The sequence below is a fragment of the Drosophila kikkawai genome, chromosome 3R (assembly GCF_030179895.1).
Source record: "Drosophila kikkawai strain 14028-0561.14 chromosome 3R, DkikHiC1v2, whole genome shotgun sequence".
Classification (NCBI taxonomy): domain Eukaryota; kingdom Metazoa; phylum Arthropoda; class Insecta; order Diptera; family Drosophilidae; genus Drosophila; species Drosophila kikkawai.
This window is the reverse complement of record NC_091731.1, coordinates 17,999,406-18,023,439: the sequence shown is the minus strand read 5'-3', so window position 1 is coordinate 18,023,439 and position 24,034 is coordinate 17,999,406. Positions and strand designations below refer to the sequence as shown.

Sequence of the window (24,034 nt, the reverse complement as noted above, 5' to 3'; positions counted from 1 at the left end):
TCACAAAGGGTAAAAGTACTTATAAGGTATTAAAATTGAAGAAATTTATTGATAACCTAAAGATAGTGCTCTTATAAACACAATATATATAAAAGAAATCTTTAATTTAAAATTGAGTAACTCTTGGTAAATATAATCCTGAAAAACTCCTATCAAATTCACAGTAGTAAAGCAATCAAAACTATTTTAATTGCTCCTTGTACACTCTCCCAATCCTACTCCAATTACCCACCGCAGCAGTTACTTATCCAGACAACTATAAAAATAATTCAATTAAAAAATGACAACCACAAAAATTAGTTAACCACAAAAACCGCCAAACAATGCCAATAAAAAAAGCGATTATAAAACAAAAACAAACTAAAAGTGTACATAAATCAGCATAGAAACCATAACTAGTATAAATTAATTTGTGTAATTTAAATGTCAGGCCATATTTAACGTTCGCATAAAAACCCCAAAATTAGACTTTTTCCAACGAGCAGCATTGGGAATTGTGAGCGGCATGTGTACGTTCGTTGGTTCAATTTAAACGTCCGGGTGCCCTGTCACTCGTTGGGTCTCTGCCTGCCTATTTTCCCAGCCCCGCCCCCTTTCCGCCCGCTCCACCACCTTCGCCATGAGTCGCGCCAGTCGACGGCAGTTTCCGTCGTCAATTTATAAACGCGTTCAGCTTAAATTGCAACAAATAGTCGCTTATTGAAACTTAAATTGTGCCGACGCAGACGCCCGGCTGTGGCCAGAATGGGACGGGGCGACAGAGCAATGGTTTTTGGTTTTATGTCAACAAGTTTTTCTCTCTCGCTTTTGGCCATTTTTTGTTGCTGTTTTTTTTTTCTAAACATTTTGTGGTTGTTGTTTTTGTTTTGTGTCAGTTGTTGACGTTGTTGGGTTGCTGTGTGGTCGTGGCTTGATTTGCTTAAAGGTTTCTGGTTCTGGGCTCCGGTCATGGGAAAGAGGTTTGCCGATGTTTCGATGTGTTTTTTAGATAAGGTACTGGGAGGGGAAACAAGGGTTTATTAATTTAAAATTAAATGGTTAAATTACTTGTTAAATTAAAAAAAGTTATTAATTTTAATATAAATATATTCTTGGGTCTGTCAACCTGATGTGAGTTTGAGCATAATCATAAAAAAAACACTTCTTAATCGATCGAAAAAAAACCATTTCTGGTTTATATAAATATAAAAGTAATATTCCAAATCTAAAAATAATATTCTAAATATAAAACAATGTTTATAATCTAATCTAATCTAATCTAATCTAATCTAATCTAATCTAATCTAATCTCATCTATTAAACAAGAAAGGAAGCTAACTTCGGCACGCCGAAGTTTGTATACCCTTGCAGATTGGTTTTGATGTTTATTTTATAGATTTAAATGCTGAAAACACTCACGAAACAGAGTTTCATTACATTTTACCTATACTTATTATGTTTACAGTTTGACAGTTACAGTTTTACATTCCCAGCTTTATATATTTTATACATTTACCGATCGCTTCTATGGCAGCTATAAGATATAGTTGTCCGATTTTTATGAAATTTATACCAAAATTCTAGAATAATAAAAAAAACTTATATCTCAGAGTAAATAAAAATGCGTTGAAAAACAACGAAGCTATAATTTTATTTCTATTAATTTCCCGATCTTTCCTATGGCAGCTATATCATATAGTCGTCCGATTTTCATAAAATTTTTACTAAAATTCTGGAATAATATAAAATGGCTATATCTCAAAAATGATGCAAAAATATTGAAAAACAGCAAAGTTATAATTTTTTTTCTAAAAATTTATCGAACATTTGTATGGGAGCTATATGATATAGTCGTCCGATCCGGCCCGTTCCGACATATATAGCAGTGAGAGCATATAGAAGACTATATGCAAAGTTTCATTCAGATAGCTTTAAAACTGAGGGACTAGTTTGCGTAGAAACAGACAGACGGACAGACGGACAGACAGACAGACGGACAGACAGACAGACGGACAGACAGACAGACAGACGGACAGACGGACATGGCTGGATCGACTCGGCTGTTGATGCTGATCAAGAATATATATACTTTATAGGGTCGGAAACGTCTCCTTCACTGCGTTGCAAACTTCTGACTGAAATTATAATACCCTGCAAGGGTATAAAAATATATAAAATTTTACAGCTATATACCCCAACCTGTTTTCCTGTATACCAACCTCTCAGTGCTCATTGTCACTATTTGGACAGCAATCAATAGTAATTTTTAAAAGTTATTATTTATTTGCAGGCAGTGTAGATGCCAAACAAAACGTGACGAAGTCTTTTGCGATTGGAAAGACTCGTCTTTTATGAGCAGGTACTTTGGCTGTTTTCGATGTGCTTCTAGGGACTCTCTGGGATGGACTTTGGGTACCTCTGTTTCAAAGGCTATAGTTCCTAAATCTTAGTGTAACCATTTAATAAATCAACAAATATTATGAGAACCTCTAAAACTTTATTAAGATATATTTCCTATCTAAATATATTAGAAATTATTTTTTCTATATACTTTTTATTATAATTTACTCCATAAAATGTTGCCAAAAGTAACTCTACCCCTAAGAAATGTAATCAATTTTTAACCCATTTCGGGATGTAATTTCTGGCAACGGCAATTAACCCTGCCTGCCACTAATTCAGCCATTTCTTCCAATCAAAAAAACGTATATGGGAGCCCGCTTGTTCTGGCCGTTAAACCAGCCGAAATCAAAGCAAGGCAAACTCGTTTTATGGCCAACGCCAGGTACAACATTTAATTGCACGCCACAACAGTTTTCTGGCTGATTTCTTCCTTTAATTTCAATTCCACACACAGGTAACTCCAAGAGGTGTTTCTCCGCTTCAAGGGGGGAGTTGGGGGGCTAGAAGGCTGCAACAGGCAAAGCAAATTTTGTCGACAGCCGGCCGCCGCAATATAATTTCTTTCGATTAATCCAATCGATTTCTATTCAATAAATCAAAATATGAATTCGTTGCGGCTGCGACCCCTCGCCCAGCCTAGACACCAGCCATGGGTGTGTGTGTGTTGTGTGTGTGTGCCTCCGTGTTCGTTTGAGGCACGTAACAAATTGTTGGGTTAATTAAAAAAACATAAATCGTTTTGATTCTTTTTCCACACTCTCTGCTGCCCGCCCCTCGGGTGCTAAATAACCGTGGCAGGTCTTCGACGGCCCTTTCATCAACTGAAATCAGCCGAAATTCCATGGCAAAGAAATTTGTGAAATAAATCACACACTTTTCGCTAGAAAATAATTTCACTTTGGACACTTTTTCCCACTGCTTTTTGGACTTATAATTTATTTTGTCAGCCCTCCTCTGTTGTGATAATGTTAATGAACATCGCTTAGGCGCGTAAATTGTTGGCCATTAAGGCGTTTTGATGACTTTTAGCCCCTGGAAACTTGATATTGGCAGCGCAGCGCATAAAAATGTTGTTTTTGCCAGCATCCGTTGAACCAATCAAAACAAATTAACGAAAATTTTCGATAAATATTCATGACGGAATTCCGTCAAATAAAACGGTTAGCCAAATCCAAGCGGACACGGCTGCAGGGTCCGTACGAATTCGATTAATTATCAGTTCAGAAAATTTGCAAATTTCATTTGCATTTCCAATTTAATCGGAACAAGCGGAATGGACTCTTAAGAGCGTGTGGGAACCATATCGATTGTGATGGAAATAAGTCCAAGGTTTTGTCAAATGCAATCAAAATCGGAGACGGAATTGAATTGAGCTCAAATAGAAAAATTTAATGTAGGATTTAATTAAATTCGCATTGAAATTATATTCAAAATATATAATATTAAATAATTTTATATTTTAAATATTATATTTTTACCCGACGGATATTTCCAGGTTGTTTTTAAGTAAAATCTTCTAAAGGTTTCCATGTTTTTAAGACAGTGTTTCTCTGCCCGACCTCTCCCCACACCGATAGTGTAAACGTTGCTGTGTCCTTGTCAAGGACACAATTTCTCTCCTTCAGAATAAAACTCAAATATTAATAAAATATTGCAAACTCCTCTGAACATTCCCTTTAAAAATAATAAATACTTGTTTATAGTTTTTTTTTCAGTTTATTTTCCTTGCTGGTTTTTTGTTGCGTTTTCTGGTTGTTGGTTTTATTTTTTTTTATTTTTGTGATAACATTAAATTTACTCTGCATACTTAAGCTTGAAGAAATCTAAGGCCGAAAATGTATGTACGTATATGCGATGTAGCTTCCAATCCCTTCGATGTTCAATTCTTTTTTTACAGTGTATTATTAGTTAGCAAGTTTTGTACTAGAAAGCTTCTGGGATGGGGAGCGGGGATGATGAGGGGGGTGAAAGCAGCTTGGACAAAAAATTAGCTAAACCTTACAAGTTAAATAGTCAATACGCTTAAGTAATTTCTTGTTTAATTTAACGTTACGAGTACGATTTATACATGTATGCGATAATTAACTCATATTTTATACATTTACAGTAGGTTTACTTTTCGATCCGTTTTATTTATAGTTTGTTTTTGTTTTGCAACTAGAAAACTACGTTTAAGTTTACATAACATTTAAATAGCAAAAAATTAGGCAATTTCTTGTTCATATATCTTATTTTTGTGTGTGTTTTTTTGTGTATTTTTTGTATATTAATATTTAAAATACATAATAATAATATTCAAAGACGATTCAAAATGTGAGTTATCGATTTTGTTTTGTTTCTTCAACAGCAATTTTTCAATTATCAGGTAAAAAGTTTAAAGTATTTTCCTCAACTTTCAGAAATATTTGGTTTTCACATTGCGCCACCAGGGCCAAGTTCTGCAGCCGCTGGCAGCAGATCCAGTCCAGCGACGAGGACGACTCCTCCTGCGTCTGACCCACCGCCGAGGGCGTGGCGGTGCCCAACGGCTGGGAGCTTGGCGGCAGTGGCGGTGGCGGCGGCGGCATTGGCGGCTCCTCGGGCCACCAGTTCTCCCACTCTCAATACGCTGTCGCCGCCCCGGGATGCATCAGATGGTGGTGGTGGTGATGGTGCCCAAAGTGGTTCAGCGGGTTCATGGCGTCCGCCGTGCCACTCGGCGCCGCGGTGTGATACCAGTCGCTGGGCGGGTGATGCTGCGCCGCCGGGTGGTACAACAGGTGATGGTTGTGGTGCAGCATCGAGGCAGAGGCGGCCGCTGCCCCGGGAGATGCTGCCGCAGCCGCTGCCGCTGCCTGGTGATGATGATGATGGTGGTGGTGATGCGACGGCGGTGGACCCAATGGGGGCGGCAGGTACGCGGAGGCGGAGGCAGCCATTAGTTGCAGGGCGGGCGAGGATTTGGAGTCGCTGGGATGGGCGGACAGTTGCTGTTGTTGCTGCTGCTGTTGCTGTTGCTGCTGCTGGTGTTGCTGCTGCTGTTGCTGTTGCTGCTGCTGCTGCAACAAGTGCGAGGCACTGCTGCTGGCCGTGCTGCTGCTGCCGCTGCTGGAGGCCCCCAGATGGACGCTGTGCATCGGATTTGGTTCCGATTTGATGGAGTGCGGCGAGGACTTGATGCCGCTGCCGCCGCTGAGGCTGCTCACGCCGCTGCTGCTGCCGGCACTGCCGTCCAGGCGGGTGGAGGGTGGCGTCTGTGCCCCGCCGGTGATGACGCTCGAGCTGGAGCTCTCCTCGCCCTCGCTGTCATAGCCATGGGATGGACTCTTCTCGTCAATGTTGCCATGCACCTGGGGGGGAAGGAAGAGATACAAACATGAGTTAAGAATAATTTTGAAGTAAAAGGCTATCCTAACGATGGTTAATCTAGATTTGTATGGTATTTTTAAGGTAATAGAATTCAACTCACCTTCATGTGCTTACGCAGCGAGGAGGGATGCGTGTAGGACTTATCACAGCCGTTGATGCGACAATTGTAGGGCTTGTCCGAGGTGTGGACATGGGAGTGCTTCTTCCGGTCCGAGGAGTTGGCGAATCTCCGATCGCAGCCCTCGTGCTCGCACTTGAACGGTTTCTCGCCTGAAAGTAGCCAAAAAGAAAAGATATTTCCATCAGTTTCGAGTCGAAAAGGAAAGCAATAAATAGCATTATTTATGTGACACGCATTAAATAAATAATAGCAGCAGCGAGAGCAACAACGAATGAAACGATGACCATTTATGGGCTCACAATTTTTATGAACACACAATTTAATAAAGGTGGGAAAAACCGTGTGTCCAACATATTTATAGGGAAAAAACAATAACAAAACAACAAGATACTATACTATACTGGAGAGAGAAATCATATAAATTATGCGGGATCAAGAGGCCCATTGTTCGAGAGATCCCGAACCCTGCGACCCGAATACGATTTTCACCTGTGCCGATGTCTCGATGGTCCTTTTTGTTATTTGTCTCCCCCGACTGTCTGTCCATGGGTTTCTTAGGATGCACAAGAACAATAGCGGCAAGGGTAAAGGGAAAAGGTCACAGGGCTAACGTTTATTATTTGATTCGTGTGCGTAACACCTTTTTCTATCAAAAGGTTGGAACAAAACTTGGCCCGAAGTGATATTTTATAGCTTATTAGTAAATTATTTTTTGTCGGAAAATCTAGACCCCGATGCAAAGAGATAAAATCAAGATTGCCATAAATAATATGGAGTCAAAGGTTAACCCGTAATTTGGCAAATATTTCAGGGAAATTTACGACCTAGAATCGTGGGTAAAAAATGTAAATCAATAACTGAATTATTTTTGTTATATTTTCCCCATCAATTTCAATCAATTGCCATATTACCATGCCGCTTAAAAATGCCATAAACAAACTCAATAAAATGTGTATAGAAGTATCTCAGGCTAAGTCCATTTAGCATATGGCATTTATGTCGCAGATAAGCGGCCATTACATCCACCACGGGCTTTATGACAATTGCAACTAAGCGGCTCAGAGTCCCCAGTCCCAGCCTCCAAGCCAGAGAAACCCTCACAAGCCCCACGTTGACGATGACAATAATCGAACATTTTCACACCTCGAGCTTAAAGCGGACAATCGCCTCGGGGACGGGGGTGTGTGTGCTCTGTTGTGGGTTAAAGAAAAGCTGCACAGCTGGGTTGCAGGTGGGGTTCGGGTGGGGTAGGGCCCCGTATCTCTTAAGAAGACATCCAGCGCCGACTTGGAGCTGGCCAGCTCAACAAGTTTCGGCTCATTCCCTTTTGCCTTCGCATTTCGCTTTATGTAATTTAATACTAATTTATGTGCTTTATTATCCACATTTGAATAAAGTTTTTATTTTGTGATGCGTAATAAGTCAGGGGGGCCAAGATAAAGAAACCGAAATCGGACATATTTGAATGGCGTGTCGCATTGTGATTGTTGCTGTATTTTCTATTAATTTGTCAAAATTTAAAACTCATAAATAAGCATTACAAAGGTCCCATCGGTGTGCGACGGGAACTCAATTATTTTGACAGGTTCCGAGAGTCTCAGAGCCCAGAACAAGCGAATCGAATGCAGTTCGATGCGCTACAAATTCCCCAAACTTGATTTCTTTTCATATTTTTATTATTTTTGGGGGACGATGTCAAGTGTCGGCTTGGCTTTTGTGGACTTTTTTGGTCTGAGTTCAATTAAAAAGTGGCGCCAAAAGAATTGTAAGGGAATAGTAATCCTTAAAAACCCTTTAAACTCTCTATTTCTTTCTGCTAAAACTTTCCACTTTAAAATTAAAACCCCACAACTATCAGCTGGGTTATCTTTAAGCACTAATTAGTCATAAGTAGGACAGGCAGCTGACTTTGTTTTGGCCACCCGCTGGGCTCCTGGCTCGAAGCGGAGCCTTATCAGTCTTATCACCTCCCTCTGCTTCTTTTCGGGGAACCCAGCAGCACACCGATCCCTAGCCGTGGCCGATACGCATATATCCACACACATATCCATCTCCTGTAGCGCTGCGGTCTAAGCCCAGCGGGGGAGATGCCAGAACGCCAGAATGCCAGAACGAGGCGGCACGCGCTGCGGCCGAGGACATTAAAGGGTTCGTGTCCCGGCTAAGCGCAGCAAAAGGATACGCATAATTTTCACATTCCACACCGTTCTGGCGGCGGGCATTAAAATTGGAATTTAAATATATTTTATTGCTTTAAGTTTCGACGGGGTCCGGTTTTTGGGTCCAGGGGAAAATGCCACCGAAATATCGTCGCCCATTTATAAAATGTCAATTTCAGTCGACGTTTCTCGACTTCCCCTTCCGACGCAACGACATGAAAGACATCCTTGGCACACCCTTTTCGGGGGCTGGAACTGGCAAGGCGCCATAAGTACAGTGGGTTCTCCGCCCTGGCAAATCCCATTTAGGCTGTGCGGAATCGACAAACTTATTTAAATATTTCAATAAAGTAAATCCAATGGCAAAGTCGCCGGGTATATAATACAGGCAGGCGTAGCTGTGAAATAGGCCGGCTTCCTTGTGATTTGCATATTTAGCGGGAGCTTCTATGCCGCCTTACTTTTTGCCGGAAAGCCCCAAAATGGTTAATTTCCTACAAAAAAAAAAATAAATATATAAAAAAAGAAAGAAGTTGCTTCTCGCGGTTGGAACGATTGGAATCGGCACAGACTGCCTGTCATGGCGTTTTGTGTACAGCTGCAAAGTTGTTTGTTTTTTTGGGGTGGTTCTTATATTTTTGGGGTTGCTTTGTAATCTCCCCTGTCTGTGTGTGTGTGCGTGGGTTCAGCCAAGAAAGTTGTACATGACCATATACATATATATGTACATATTTATATATAAAATATATGTATGGCTTTGTTTGTTGGTATATATGGCACATGTTTTGGCTTTTATGTAACTGCTGCAAAGCTTGCTGTCATTTGCAGACGAGTGCCGAGCCGACGGCCTTTCCTCCCCCCTTATTTTCCACCGCCCCACACCCGCGTTGCTCTTCCGTCTGAAATTGTTTTTGTTGTGGCTATTATGGGGCGTTGTTCCTTTTTCGTCCGGAGACTGGGGGCCTGAAAGACTTTCTGATGTTTCTGGGCGTAGTCGGGCAGGGTGAAAAAAAAAAAACAGAATTGAGTTTTACTAAACGTCTCGCAAGTGTTTTCTTTGGGGCTGGCAAATATGCTTGCGTATTATTAAAATATGTATATTTGCTTGATAAAGACAGCAATATGCTTTCTGTTTTGGGGTCAGGGGTTGGCATGTGGGGATTTTTTAGAGGGAGAAGATATTGAAGGAAAGGCTGGGAAGTTTGGCAAATAAAACAGGGAATTTTAAGGAATATTACAAATAAAATTATCACAAAAATAAAATGGAAACAGCTCGTTGTTGAACCCATTTTATAATAATTAAGGAATGATATTTTAATAAAAATGAAGTTAAACGTGATCATTTTTTTTATTATTTATTTTCTTTTGTAGCTATTAAAAATAAAAATTATAGACTTGCGCTTTTAAAACTTTACTGAAGTTTATTACAAGCTCCTCTTAAGTCTCCTCACTTTTAAAATATCTCGTAAATGTTGCCCCTTCAAGCTTAGCAATTTATCAACTACAAAGAAACCCTTTATTTTTATTTATCGAATCTCCAGGGTTATATGTACTAAAGTCCAGAAATACCCGGACCTGTCATGAGGCACAGCACCAGGAGAGCTAACCGCGCCCCCCACTCCCTATACTATATATAGAGTATCCTGTCTCTGGACGTGATCGCTGCTAACCGAGCGATGCAAATTAAGCATCATTGACAGTCGCTGATTAATTGAAGTGAATCAGGTTTTTAATTTTCAGCAACAAACAGCAGATGGAATAAAAAAAATGCAACACAAATAAAACATTTTTTTGTGCTGCCGTCAGAGTGACAGTTGCTTATTAAAAGCATTTCGAAATGGAATTAATTAAAAATTAAAAAAAAAGAATCGCCACAAAAAACGTTCTTATTTAACAGCAAGCTAACAGAGCTCTGTTAGCACGCCTGACTGCCTTAATTGCTGCTAAATAATTGCCCTGGTAAATATTTATTGCCTGCTTAAGGACTCGCCCTCGAAAGGAAACAAAGGACGGAAGGACCCTCTCTTTTTTACTTGAGCTCGGGGGGGAAGGAAGCGGGATGATGAGGATGGCAAGGGATGAGCAGCGGCATCATCGCTCATGTGTCAACAGCATGCAATGCGATATGATTATTATTATCTAACAATACAATAACAAAACTGCTACTTTTTGCCTGCCCGCCTGCCCGTCCCTATCGTGCTGCTCCTCTCTCACTGCTATTGCCATCCCACTTGCTCTGCCAATAAGTCCGGGTTGTTGACACTCTCCGGATTTGAGAATCCTGAGCTCATTGTGTATCTGTATCTGTTTGTTTGTTTGTTTGTCTGCTATACATTTTTTCCGCTGCTGTCGCTTCTTTTTCCCTCTGTTCTACGGCCTTTGTTCCTACGGTTAAAGCCGGAAAAAGCCAAACCCCGATTTCCTGGCGGTTTACATTTCAATGGGCAATTTTCCCTCGCTCCCACTTTTCTATTTTCCATTGCGAATAGCTCACTTTTTGTTAGGGATATTTAAGGGGGCAGTGACTGTTGATGATGGGAATATTGTTAGGATCTTAAGGATGAGAGCTGGAGGTAGAGATGTCCTGGCCAAGCAGGTGCTGTTTCAGTATGGCTCGTGGTTTCATTAATTACAATGTATCTTATCAATTTCAAGTTAAATATTGTTAGTAAATAAATCGTTTAATGAGAAACTTCCCTCTCGCCCTTCCAATTTCCCTTTCAATTATCCTGCACAGATTTTCCCACACACGCCGCTTACTTTGAATATTTATAACAGTTGCCTGCAAATGATGACCAAATTAATGGCCAACAATTCCGCTCCATTCCATAATAATAATAAAATCATAATTTAAGTCCAATGAATGCCGCTTGTCAACGGCCAAATGCAAAATCCTCTGGCTCATCATCCGGGGCGATGAGATTATTATCATCATCATCATTATCATCATCATGGGGAGGATGCTGCACCCCTCGGCAAGGGAAGTTACCTATGGGTTTGGCCCATTGTTTGTTTGTTTGACAAAAACCATCGTTGAGTGAATTTCTTGATGATTTATGATTTCTGCATCCCCTGCCGATGATCTCCGTTCCTTGGCAAACGACGGTCCTCACATAATTTTCGCTATTTGTTTGCAGCTTTGCCGTTTGCTGTCAAGTGATACGTTAATAATTGACACCGGGGTCAGTAGCCAGACAGCCGCTAGATTGTGGTCCCAGCCACACAGATACTATTGGGAAAATGTTTCAAAACAAAAACACTCGGAATTTTACACTTCGTTGAGGGCATGCGCCTTAATGAGGAAATGAGGGAAATTACATTGAGAAACCAAAGGCAGAGAAAGCAGGGCTCAACTTGGGATATAAAATGTAATATAAGGCAACTCAAAAGTGGTTATAATTCCCAACCACGAATTCAGCAAGACACAAACTGAAATTCGAAAGTTACCATTCAGTTATTTTCCAAAATCATATAAACAAAGTTAACAACACATCTCAGAAAACTTTTTCCCTGCTCCTTCCTTTAAGACAACTCAAAAATGGTTATAATTCCCAAGTTACCAATTCAACAAAGCAAGACACAAACTTTAAATTTAAAGTTACGATTATGTTACTTTCCAAAATCATAAACTCAAAGTCAACAAATTTTCTTATGAATTAAAAGCTGAGAAACCCTTCTTCTTCTCCTTCATAAAGTTTAATGTTTAATGCTCTCCTTGAATATCGCTTTTTGTGAACAAATTTTTGTTTTTACACAAGGTTGCCAGATGCAGATGCCAGGAGCTTGAACATCCACCTCGGCCAAGTCTGGAAAAGTTTTTGCAGCTGCTCCCAGGCGAATATGCAATTTGAATGCATTAAATGCAAGCCGCACTCTCATGTAGGTAAGGAGTACATACTCATATCCGAGCATTTGCATATATACATACCTCTGAGTCTGAGTGTGCTCGAATATGTTAGAGGCGTTAGTTGCCTGGCAAACTTGTCGAAAATTTGTTCAGTCCAAGGCAAAAAAAAACAGTATGTACATAACCCACAGAAGGAGAAACCAAAGTCAGAGACAGAGTCAGCGCCAGACGAACTGGCCCATGTTTGGTCTTGTACTCGTGTTCAGCAAGGCTGTTGCTGTCATTGTTTTACTAATAGCTCTGCAGTTGTCTATCTATGGCTTGAATTTATATACAAAACAGTCTGTTCGGTGTGCCCGGGTGGGGTGGAGTGTGTGTGTGTGGGTTCTATGGTCGGTTCTGCCAGGGAAACGTTGTTGGGGGAAAACATAATTCGGGAAACGTTGACGGCATATGCAAAATGTTGGTTTGGAAAAGCGGGGGATTGAGTCATGGCTGCGTGCTAAATTCTACTTTAAATGTAATATATTTTAGTAATTATTTTATGCAACTATTTTTAAGCTGATTATACGACCCATATGTAAAGGTGACTTATAAAAAGGTAGAGAAGCTGACGCGGAAAAAACTCTATATTTTATTCCAATGATCGTAAAACTTTGGTGTTTTTATTTGTAGTTTTTTTTTTATTTATGTCAAGTTTGAAATGAACTGAATAAAAAAATGAAACTTGCCTTTAATTGCTCCATTAAATGAATTCAACAACTTGTTTAGTTCCTGACGATACACTTTCCATAAAATATGATTAACTCTTAAGCCCATTTTAATGCCTAATACGTAACATCGTTTTGGGCCTAGCTAATTGATTAGTTCTGTGTGTCTACTAAGGCCCAGAGTGAGTGGCTCCCCCGATACCATGGCTCAAACTGCACTCGAAAGACAAACGGAGCGTAGACAATAAGCAAAAGTAACACTAAGCCCATTGTCTAAACCCAAACTGCATACAAACAAGGCCAGGGAAATGGGTATCCAGACCGTAACCGAAGTCGGCTCCCGGTTGACAAAGAAGTATCGGGGCCAGGATTAGCCCGAGGAGCAACAGCAGCTGATGCCTCAACCGCCTCATGAATGAACTGCTTATGAGTGGGAAATGGAAATGCTTGCAAAAAAATAAAAGAAAGCTGAGGGAAATGCTCTTACCGAAGCAAAAGTAGAGGGCAAAATCCAGAACACAACAAAAGGGCCGGCTCGGTCGACACTCTCAAAGAGGAGAGGTGTCGCTTTGTCTGGGCTCGGTCACAGATCGGTGTCTATATCTGTTTGGTATCTCCTCCGGCCTGATTTTTTGCTCTTTAGCGCTCTTTAAGATCTTAATCTTCTCAGCCCACTCACCCTTCCAGTCTCTCTCGCTTATCTGTCCTTCTGTTTGTTTATTTTCTCGAGTTCCATCACGTGGAAAATCTCTTCGGCTGTTTGTCAGAAATTAAAATGTCATCAAGATTGTCATCGTTCGGTTATGTGATGTGACATCTCCGGCAACCGAAGGAGGCTGGACCTCTGGCCTCGGTTTCGGGTCTCCAGGGCTCGATTTCGGTTAGTTTGCTTATCTCAAATGGCTTGTTCAAGTTTAAATGTTGTCAATTCTAACAAGATTCGCTTCGGCGATAAAACCCATCAGTGACATCAGGCGACAAATATTTTTGGGAATGAGGTTTAGGAATTTTCGGTGGGAATTGGAGGTTTAAGGAGGATCAATTGGACTTTAGATAGGAGGGAGAAGGTAAACTGTTATTCTCTTGGAAAAATCATTGCTTAAATCGAAGGAAAAAGTATTATGTTTATGTTTCAAATTACCTCACACCTTTAGCTTCTTCGCACCTCAACACCTTCCCGTATCTTATCGATACTGCCTAATGAACACATCAAAACATCAACTAAAATTGCATTTATGTTGGCAACACTCGAATAACGCAACACACCCATATTTTAGAGGAGAACAAATTGATCTGAATACCAAAAATCCAGGCGAAAAGGTATCACATCGCAGTGGCTTACACTCGGCCGAGTCCTGCAAAGAAATTTGATCATGCTGAGAATTTGAAGACGCAGAAACCAAAATCAAACCGCGTGTGTATATATATTTTCGAGACACTTTTCACAGTAGCCGTCGGCAATGCGTCATAGAGTCCACGGAGCTGTACTCTATTTATCGAAATTGTTTCCGCGTTGGCGGCTGTAATTTTAGCCAAAAAAAAAACTGACAGCCAGTTGTCACACAAAATTTGTGTAAGTTGTGCCTCTAATTGCAATTGACAATGTTTTTACAATAAATTGCGTGCCAGTTGTGACTCCCAGTGCGGCAATTTGGGTTAAACAATCACATTTTGTACCTAAGACAACTTTGGAGGCGTTCGTGTGTTACAAATTCGGCTAAAGGCAAGCGACACAAACGATCCAAAAATAATAAAAAAAATAAAACAAAAATACCACAAATATTCATATATCTGAAACTAAGCTGATTTGACAAGCACGCTTATGGATTGGATATTTTTGTATATTTTATACGCCAGAATTATGATAATTTATTTGTATTTAAACATTAGAGTTGCTGTAAAAAGGCAAAAAACTGATTGATTGTGGTGTGTTTATTTATTATATTTTTATTTAAATATATTTCCAATGATATTTACCACTTAAAAGCGCTTCCAGTAGAAAGATTTTATATATTTAACATCAACTGAGTCCTTCCCTAGAATCCCCTAGTAATCCTATAATTTATTTCTGTACAAATTTCTAAATATAACTCTGCAAAAACTTCATATTCGAGCATTCCAATCATTCTCATCTCATATACTCTGAATTGGGCAAGAGCATTCCCCGATTTATACAAAGAATATCTGGTTCTGGTGCCCAGCTGCCTCTCGGTCTCCCTTCTTTTCGGCTGTTTAACATTTTTGCCCATATGAATAATGATTTCATTTTTCCCATCAGCTAATTTATACAAGTGGGGCAATGCGCGCGGGGCCCTTGGCGCGATTTAGAGGATTAGTCAGGCCTTACTTTTCCATAATTCTCGAAAAGCAGAAACGCAAGTCTCCTCGGGTCTTGGTGCCCCGGCTTCAGTCCGAGCTCCCAGCTCCCAGCTCTTAGCTCGCAGCTCCATCTTCTACCTGTGCCCCAGCTCGAGGTTGTGGCCGTGTGTGCAGATATAAAAAATATGCAAGATGACAGTTTAATTTTATGGTTTGTCTGCTGCTGATCAGTTCTTTATGCGTTGAAATTTTATTCTTATTTCGGTTCGCGCTCCCACTCCACTTGGTCTCTATCTGGGATCGGGGATCCGCAGATCCTCTGGAATGCGAATGGAGTCTGGTACGTGGCTACTTTTGGCTCCTTTCGGGTGAGGAATTTAATTAATTCGAGAGCGACTTCTAATGACAAAGTGGGCGTGACCAGGGCTTAGGAACTGGAACTGAAACTGAAACTGGAACTGGGACGCAAGACTTGCCAAAATAATATATAAAAGAGCCGAAATGAAGAGTAGAAATTTATCAAAAATAAGCCTCATTTATTAACTAGCCGGGGTAAGCAGCTTATGTCCAACCACTGCCATTCGAATATTATGCAACAGCGCTCAACAAAATGGCTACTTAGCTAATAGATTCGAATGAAGGCCAAAACAATGACAATGCCGAAAGGGTTGGGATGGGAGAAACAAACCCCTGTAGCGTTTCCTTCACCCGGTTTTTTGGTAAATGAAATTATAATTCCCGTTCGCAGACCGGCAGGGGTTAAAGGTAGCTACATTCTCTCAACTACAAAACATATACGCCATATAAAACTGTTTTGACATTTGGGAGAATGCATGAAAAATATAGAGAATGCAAAGCAACCCCCTCTCTGCTCACAAGCGTAACGGGTGGATCGAAAGGCATTGTTAGTAACTTGTTAGAGGAGCGCTACGAACGGGGGTTCAAAATCGGGGGTTGTCACTAATTAGAATGGGTGCATGCGCTGGATTATAATGCGTGAATAAGTACATCGTATATGGGTGGGCCAAGGACAAGGTCTTTATTCATAGAAAGTTATATTAAATATTGCTATGACAAACTTGGTAAAAAAAATAATTTATTAAAAGGAAAGCTGATTTCAAAACAATTTTATAGAAGCACTTTGACATTTCCTTTCTCAAATGGTCAAGTAATATTACCCATTGCAATCGAATTAAACAACTTTTCCAAAAGATCTTTAAAATTACAACGTTTATTGATGTAGATTTTATTCCCATAAATATCCCCAGCACAAAGACAAACTTTAACTCTAGTTTTTATCTCTTCGTTCAGTCAATAAATTTCCCAACTTAGTTTACATTCAGCTGTCAAATGCTTGGACCACACCAAGAAATTTATATACTTTTTACTTCTGGCACATAAATCGCCCAAAAAATAAGAGAGAAGAGCAAACTTTTCAGCCTGTCAAAGTTTTTAGCAGATTGCGATCGTGTGTCATGTTTGGTATTTGACACTTTAAATTGAGCGAAACGAATGCAAACATGAGGTTCTGGACTCCACGGATATCTTCGTCCTCGCCAAGGTACTGCTAATTAAATGACGAATTTCCCTGGATGACTGTTTGTCAGACCCGTGGAGTGAAGTCCTCCTAGAGAGCATAACTAATTGATTTTCGGTCTCAGTTGGTTAGACAGCGGGTGGGCTGTAGGGAGGTAGAGGAAGGAAGAGGAGGTCCTGGCTGAAACCTCCGACCAGGTAGGAAAGTTAAGGTAATCAGCTCGAGCTCATCGCAGGTTTTTTCCAACGCCCCGTCCTCCCGCTGGCTCTCTGCCGCTTACTCTGCTCCTGGCCATTGTTCTGGCAACAGTGAAATTCTGAGAAGCCAAAACACACAGTTTATGTGCAAAAATAAAAAAGTGATTTTGTCTCTCGCTTCGATGTATCTGTATCTGTATCCGTATCCGTATCTGGGCTTGTTTGGTGTGTGTGTGTGTGTATTTTTGTGAAAACCGTTGAGCCCGCAATAAAGTCATCAATCATTGACATTTGCCAGCGTTTCGGTTTTGTTGAATTTCGTATTTTGAAAAATTATTCAATTGGCGCCGAGCCCGCAGAAGAAAAAATGCAGCCAAAAGCGTTTTTTGCTGTTTTAGATTACAGAACTTAAGGTTGAGTTTACAAAATAAAAAAACATACATTATATTAATAAATATTAAACAATTTCAATAAAAATAATATATAATTTAAACTTTAAAGTACGAATTTAAATGAGTGTATTTTGACTTGGTTTGTAGTGTATGGAAACTTGTAAACTAATTATTTTTTATTTACAAATCATAAAATAATAATAAAAAATCCCCCATATTTATTACGTATATACTTCTATAATAATACATTTCTTTTATAATTTAATCTTTAAAACCCTAAATACTAACCTAAAACATTTTCAAAAGTAAACACTATAACCAAACATTCTCCTTCAGCCATCAAACCCGCCTCGATTGGCTCCCCATTAAAGCTTTATAAAAGTGTAAATAATTGCATAATTCACTTCATCATCCAAGGAGCGTACAAGTCCATAAAAGACTCATTAAAAAAACACTTGCACTCAATTAAATCGAGTCGAGTTCGTGCTGGTGAGGATAAGGGGGAGAGGGAGCTAATCAAACAAGGGTCGCAGCCACCAGGACAACGTTGAATGCTAAACTTTGGCCCGCAGCATAATTGCACAACAAGAACAACAACGACGAGGCGCCTGGAAAATGGAAAAACGAGTGCCTGCACTTAGGCGATGGGGAAAACGAAACGGGTAGAACTGGGGACAGTGGCTTAATGAGCTTGAAAAGGGGGTAACAGGGGGGTCGGAGGCTCTCGGCTGGATGCGAAAACTAACCACAAAGTTGTTGAATGCTCTTGCGGCAGCCGGATCCTGTGGCCCGTTGTAGGTGTTAATGAATAAAGTTGTTTTGTGGTCCAGTCGAGAGTCCGGAGGAGTAAAATGGAAAAGAATCGCGTAAAAAAAGATGGCTGTGTGTGCCCGTGTAAACCGCACACCATGATGAACGCCATCTATCCAAACACAAACACACAGACAGACAGACACAGGTGTCAACTGGGGCCCAAGCAACAACAAGAACAAAAAACAACAACCACAAAGCAGACAAAAGTTGATTGTGTGCCGTGTTTTTTGTGCTGGGAGAAAGAGGTGCCAAAAGGGGGGCAGGAAGGGACAGGAGGCTGGACATGGAAAATCGCAGACGTGAAGGTGACAAGTGCAAAAGTTAACACAACCGGAATTCACACAGGGGAACAGAGGGAATGGAACAAAACGGGAAATGCAACTTTCTGTCAAAAAATATTACAGTTTCAGAGGATCAAAAAAGGAAAAACAGATAACTTTAGTAACAGTATTATGGCTTATAATTTATTTCATGCAGTGACTCCTAATAATAACCTTTTCAGATATGATTAAAATAAAATAAAATATGAATACAAATAAAATTATAAGTTAAAAAAACTAATTTTACGGTTAAAAAATATATTACAATAATAATAAAATGAAATAAAAGTCTTACTTTATATACGATTATAAATATAAGTCATATAAAGAAAATCTAAATAATAAATAATTAAAAAAAGGCTAAAAACTTAAAAAAGAAAGGAAAGAAAAAAAGGACATAAACTTCACATGATTTAATAGATATATATTCTATTTTAAAGATTTTTGATAATATTTTCTAAGCAATTAAAAACGTTCAAGCAATTTATTTTTGATTTAAGCATGCAATTTGAAAATCGTAAGTATGAATTTCAAAAAAATTGTTTTTTGGAATTCAAATAACAAAATAAACCGAAAAATTATTTATTTAAGAATTTTTCTACAATTTAGTATTATACGTATTATGTATTATTTATTATCTAATGTAACAATATCTCCGACTAACGAATAAAATCTTAAATTAAATTTTTACATTACTCATTCCAATTAAGAATTTTTAATATTCTTACGAGAATAAATCAGAATGACAAACCCCTAGCTTACCATCAACACTTTTGAACAGTATTAATCAGAAATAAATGCATTAACTTTCATACTTTTGTTTTGCCGGCGACTTAACAGTACAATTGCTGTCAGGGGCATGATCTATGAGAAGTTGAAGTTTATGAAGCAGAACCCTAGAGCTTAACGCAAATTAATGACTTTGATTCCAGTGGCTGTTGAACTTGTTCCATTGGGGTTTATGGCCGAGCATGTAGGGCTCATTAGAAGCCCCGAAACAGAGTCATTAAAATCAATTAACCAGGGTGGAAGCCAGGGAAAACCCAACATAAAATGCAAAAACACAAAACAAAGTTGCCAGCAGTCGGGCCAGAATTGTGCATAATTGCTTTAAAATTGCGCCACTCGATTTAATAAACCCCACAGCAGAGAGAACAATAAGCGGAGGCATAATGGAAATTCCAGGCCTATGAGACCGGGTCTCCAGGCATTATCCTGCTATGGCAGCATCCTTCGTTTATTAAATGGCGTGGACAAAGGGAATCGGAGTAGAGGAAAGCTAGACATCAGCAGCAACATCCAGCAGCAGCAACAAGAGCAATCTCCAACAGCATTCTGGTATATCCAGAAAATGGCATTTCATATTGCCGGGCATATTTTACACATTTTGTTTTGCTTTAATTTTGGCTTTCCATATTTTTTCGCTGTCCCCTCTTTGTTCTCTCTTTGCTGTTTTTGTGCGTGGGCCTTAACAAGTTTTTCTGGGGATTATTCGGCTTATTTTTTATATAAATTAAATTAAAATATTATACATCTCCTTTTTGGGTGCTTCATTAGGGAAACATTTAAAAGTAACCACCGCTGGCGGACCGAAATAAATCTTTCACAGAGATTCGTCAGAAATAAAACACAAAATTAGCCGAACAAAAAAGCAATTTTTTCCTAAATTGTTGTATCTGTGTTTGCCTCGGACAAAACAACGTTTTCTTTTGCACACTCATCGAAAGGTAATTAAAATGTTTCGTTTTGATTTTTGAGACGCCGCCATATTGTATTCGAACAATCATGTGGCATTATAATGATCTCGGGGGGCATTGTGAATTGGTTACTGTGTGTACGATATGATGATATTTTTGACTAATTTCATATTTCATTTTCCCCCATCGAGGGTGATGCAGCAGAAAAGCGAGTTTTTTAGGGTCTCTGATTTCTGTATGAGTCTATGATTGGTTAGCGTTGGACTGGGCAACAAATTGGAAGAGATATTGAACATACTGATGGACTTTCAAGTGGCCGACGCACAACTTCATTAGGGATCGGGGCCTTTAACCTCTGGCGGGTAGCGGGCACTTGAAGTGCGGACTCCCTCTCCTCCGCTCACTGCATAAATCAAAAATTCAATCAGCATCGTTGGCCGGGTTAAATGTCCCTTGGCTGCTGGTGTTTGTTTTTATTGCAGTGACACCAGCACCAATAGCAACACCATCCAGGGAAAACAAACACACACATGTGTTGACACGTGTCAAAACTTCCGCTTGTAATCGCTCGGAAATGCTTCTTTGGCAATCCGTGGCTTGGCCCTCTCGAAAAAGCCATCGAAACCCCGAAATTGGGGTAACTCTCGCCGGGATTACTGACTGTTTCGCACACATTCCACTCCTCTAGTTTTATTTTATTTACGTTTGCGATTGCCGCCTCTGTAGCTGCTTTGGTTTCTGTTCTGGTTACTTGCCATGGTACATTAAGCTCTTGATTTAGATTATGCAAAGGTTATTTATGAGCCGGTTTCCACTCTCCAACGATCGGGAGTGGGTCGAAATTTGATAAGTGGGTGAGTAAAACGGAGCAGGGCAGTCAAGTATGTGTTTATGGATCCACGAGATATAGAACTGTCTAAAGTGGTGCCATTAAAACAGCGAGAACTGATTGGAGGGGTCAATATACCATGGCAAACAATGAGTTTTAAGATTATAATGATTGAGAAATTTACTGAATAGGTTTAGCAAATATATTTGTATATATAAACAATTGTGGATGGTAAATAAATTTAGGTTGGGATAAGAGGAACTTTGGTTTACAAAACGTTATTTATTATTTAATTTAAATATTTCCTATAGAACGTTATTCTTATGCTTCCTTTGAAGTGTTTCTTAACCAGACCTTTTCTAGTTTATCCAAAACATTTATTTTTCCCGAACCGAGATCATATCTTTCTCAGCCTAAAGCTAAAGTCAAGAGCTGTTCACAGGCTTAGGAAAATATTTGCAGAGTGCCAGAGTCGAAGTCAAGCTGCAGTCACAGGAATTATCCTTGCCGTGAGGACAACAACTTTACCGGGGATTTGCCGGGGGTGGGAGAAGGGCTTAAGTCGCAGGTTTACAGGTGTCGTAAAAGAAGGCCCGAATGGCCAGTGGCCGGGTTAAGCCAGGTAGTGTGGGCGTTGCACCGACTTTTGCCGACGGCAACACGCCCACCTCGCCCATGTCCGGGATTTGCCCAGGAGAAGGCAAAGGGTTAAACCCAAGGCAAGGTGGAAATCATGTTGTGGCCAGGGAAATAACTAAAATTTCATTTCCTAGACTTTAACTTTAGCTACACATTTTAAAAATTAATAATACTACAAATTTGAAAATGGATATTGCTGAGTTTAGAAGTATTCCACGATTCGATAAGTTCCGGACTCCAAATAACTTTACTGATTTTATCTCCCTGACAAGAACTCTTATTATTTCGCTATACTTACCGGTGTGCGTTCGCTTGTGGATCTTGAGATTCTCGCTCCGGGCAAACACCTTGCCACATCCCGGATGCGGGCAGGCGAAGGGCTTCTCGCCGGTGTGGACGCGGATGTGATTGACCAGCTTGTATTTAGCCTTGAAGGGGCGTCCGTTGCGGGAGCAGCCGATCCAGAAGCAGGCGTGGGTGGTGCACTCTGGACCGCCGACATGCTCCACCGTCAGGTGGGTCACTATCTCGTGCATGGAGTGGAAGACCTTGTTGCAGGTCTTGCGCCCGCCAGCCTGCACCAGGCCCGGCTGATCAGGATCTATCCAGAGGCACTGCATCTCCTGCTTGATGCTGGAGGCGGACGAGGCCGGCTGGTGTCGCATGTAGCGCAGGAAGGCCCCGGCTCCCGCGGGATGCATGGCGGACATGGCATGGTGGGCCGGATGATGCACGGCAGGGTGGTGCACTGCTGCCGCCGGGAAGTTGCCGTGATGGTTGTACGGGTGTCCCGCGGCATAGGCGTCCGCCATTCCCATCCGCATCTGGTGCTGATGATGGTGTGCCGCCGCCGCCGCATGATGGTGGCTGTGGAACGGGTGCTGTCCAAAGCCTGTGCTCAGCTCGGCTGCCTGGGCGGGAAAGCTGGAGAAGATCATGGAGTCCGCCGCTGCAGTGGCCTGTCCGGCGCTGCCGGCCACGCCGTATTCCGAGTCCCGGCGTCCGAGCAGAAAGTCCCGGGAGGCATAGCTGTTGAAGTGTCCGTAGCCAGAGTTCTGGTAGGCCGCCGCTGTGGCCGCCGCGGAGTCGGCACTGCCCTCCAGTTGCTGTTGCTGCTGCTGCTGCTGTTGCTGCTGCTGTTGTTGCTGCTGCTGCTGCTGCTGGGCAACAATCTCGTGCTGCTGCTGCTGCTGTTGTTGTTGCTGCTGCGTGTTGCTGCTGCTGGAGGTGGTGTTCGGCGACATGCGCAGCCCATAGCTGGCCAGGTGGTGCTGGGCCGGCTCAATAAAGGCGTTCATCATCATTTTAAGAGAGTTTTATTTATGATTTGCACGTTTTCTATGTGTGTTTGCTATGTGTTTTGATACAATAAGTTTTAGTTTTCGATTCAGGCCAGGGAGCCCATCACCGCACTGAGGTCACGACACTTGGCTCCTTCTGCACTCTGTGAGCTTATTTCGCTATCTTGGTATTTGTTTAATATGTTTAATTTGTGTATTTTTAACTTATTTATTTTTGGTCAAACTCTAAGCACTCGCGCGCGGTCTCAAAGAGCGTTGCGTGTTACGTTTTCGAATCGCGCGCCAAGACTTGACGTTTCGAGATGCGCAGCAGGACTGAAATGCCAGCAGCTCCTGAAATTCCAACTCGCTGTGGGTTTCCGGCGATCGTGCGTGTGCGAGGGCGACGGCAAACTGGTTTCCCGCAATAGCGGTTCATCCGGCAGGCCCTGAGATAAAGCAGGACGGCCATAGTGCTGGCTCGTGGTGAGTTTCGGCGGAAGTGGTGTGTTTTGTTCGGCGTAGGCCATGAGTGCGAGCAAGATGGCCAGAAGAAAATGGCTGCTCTTAGTTGATTTTCGGGCAGCTGTTAGAGCAGTCCAGCAATACGCACCCAATCCAATTGGAATGCCAGCCGGAATATAGCCCTCCCGCTCTGGTCGGTCGAGTCAAACTGGTTTTTCGGAAATTAACACCCACTGTGGTTGGCCATGGGTGGTGGGTGGTGGGGCTGCGAGGCGGCGCAAGGGGAGGGGCGTGCGCGCAGCATGCGCCCCTGCGCCTGGGGCCCCAAGAGCTGATTGGACCAACGGGCAGCCAATTGAAAGCTTGCGGGATGCATTTCCCAGCGCCCACGAGCTCTGGCTTATTTTTCACTGTCACTCTGGACGAAATGTTTTTCATTATTTTCCGCGGCCTGCTTGCGCTGCCCCGGCTGTCAGTTTATCAAATTAGTTGTTTATTTTATTGATTTTAATGATGCTAAGCACATTCCGCGCGGATTTCTGGCCGCTCCGCATTTGTTTGGATTGCGCAATGAAGACATACGTTTTCATTAGCGCCGACCGCTTTGTTTTTCATTTACTAATTTATGGAATTTTAAATAAGCAGCCGTCGAAACAATGCATAATTTCGTATCAATTCGGCTTGATTGGATTCTGCTGAGTGTTAAGTGGCTGGGCAAATGGCCTTTTCGGGCTAGATTGTGAACTGATTTCTTGGTTGGAAGCGAGCGGTGATTAAAATATTTCCCTTTGTTTGGTACAATAATATTTTCGTTAATTTAATATGATTTTCAAATGAACGTATTTCATATTTGGCTCCAAACAAAGATCCTATGCTCATTTACGAATCTGCACGAAAAACATATTTCAATATTTATTTTTTAACGAATTTGGGAATAATTATATTTAGTTTTAATTGTTATACTTTGACTTTTCCTTTA

General features: G+C 41.1%; 1 protein-coding gene across 1 annotated transcript; it reads right to left on the bottom strand.

The window, feature by feature from the left end:
* Positions 1-4,832: 4,832 nt before the first annotated feature.
* On the bottom strand, positions 4,833-23,518 carry opa (odd paired). The gene is made up of 3 exons (XM_017175714.3): positions 21,609-23,518; positions 5,831-6,000; positions 4,833-5,711 (listed from the first exon to the last, which is right to left on the bottom strand). The coding sequence occupies exons 1-3, from the start codon at positions 22,612-22,614 to the stop codon at positions 4,983-4,985; spliced, it is 1,905 nt and encodes a 634-aa protein (XP_017031203.1). The 5' UTR covers positions 22,615-23,518; the 3' UTR covers positions 4,833-4,982.
* Between the last annotated feature and the right edge of the window lie 516 nt (positions 23,519-24,034).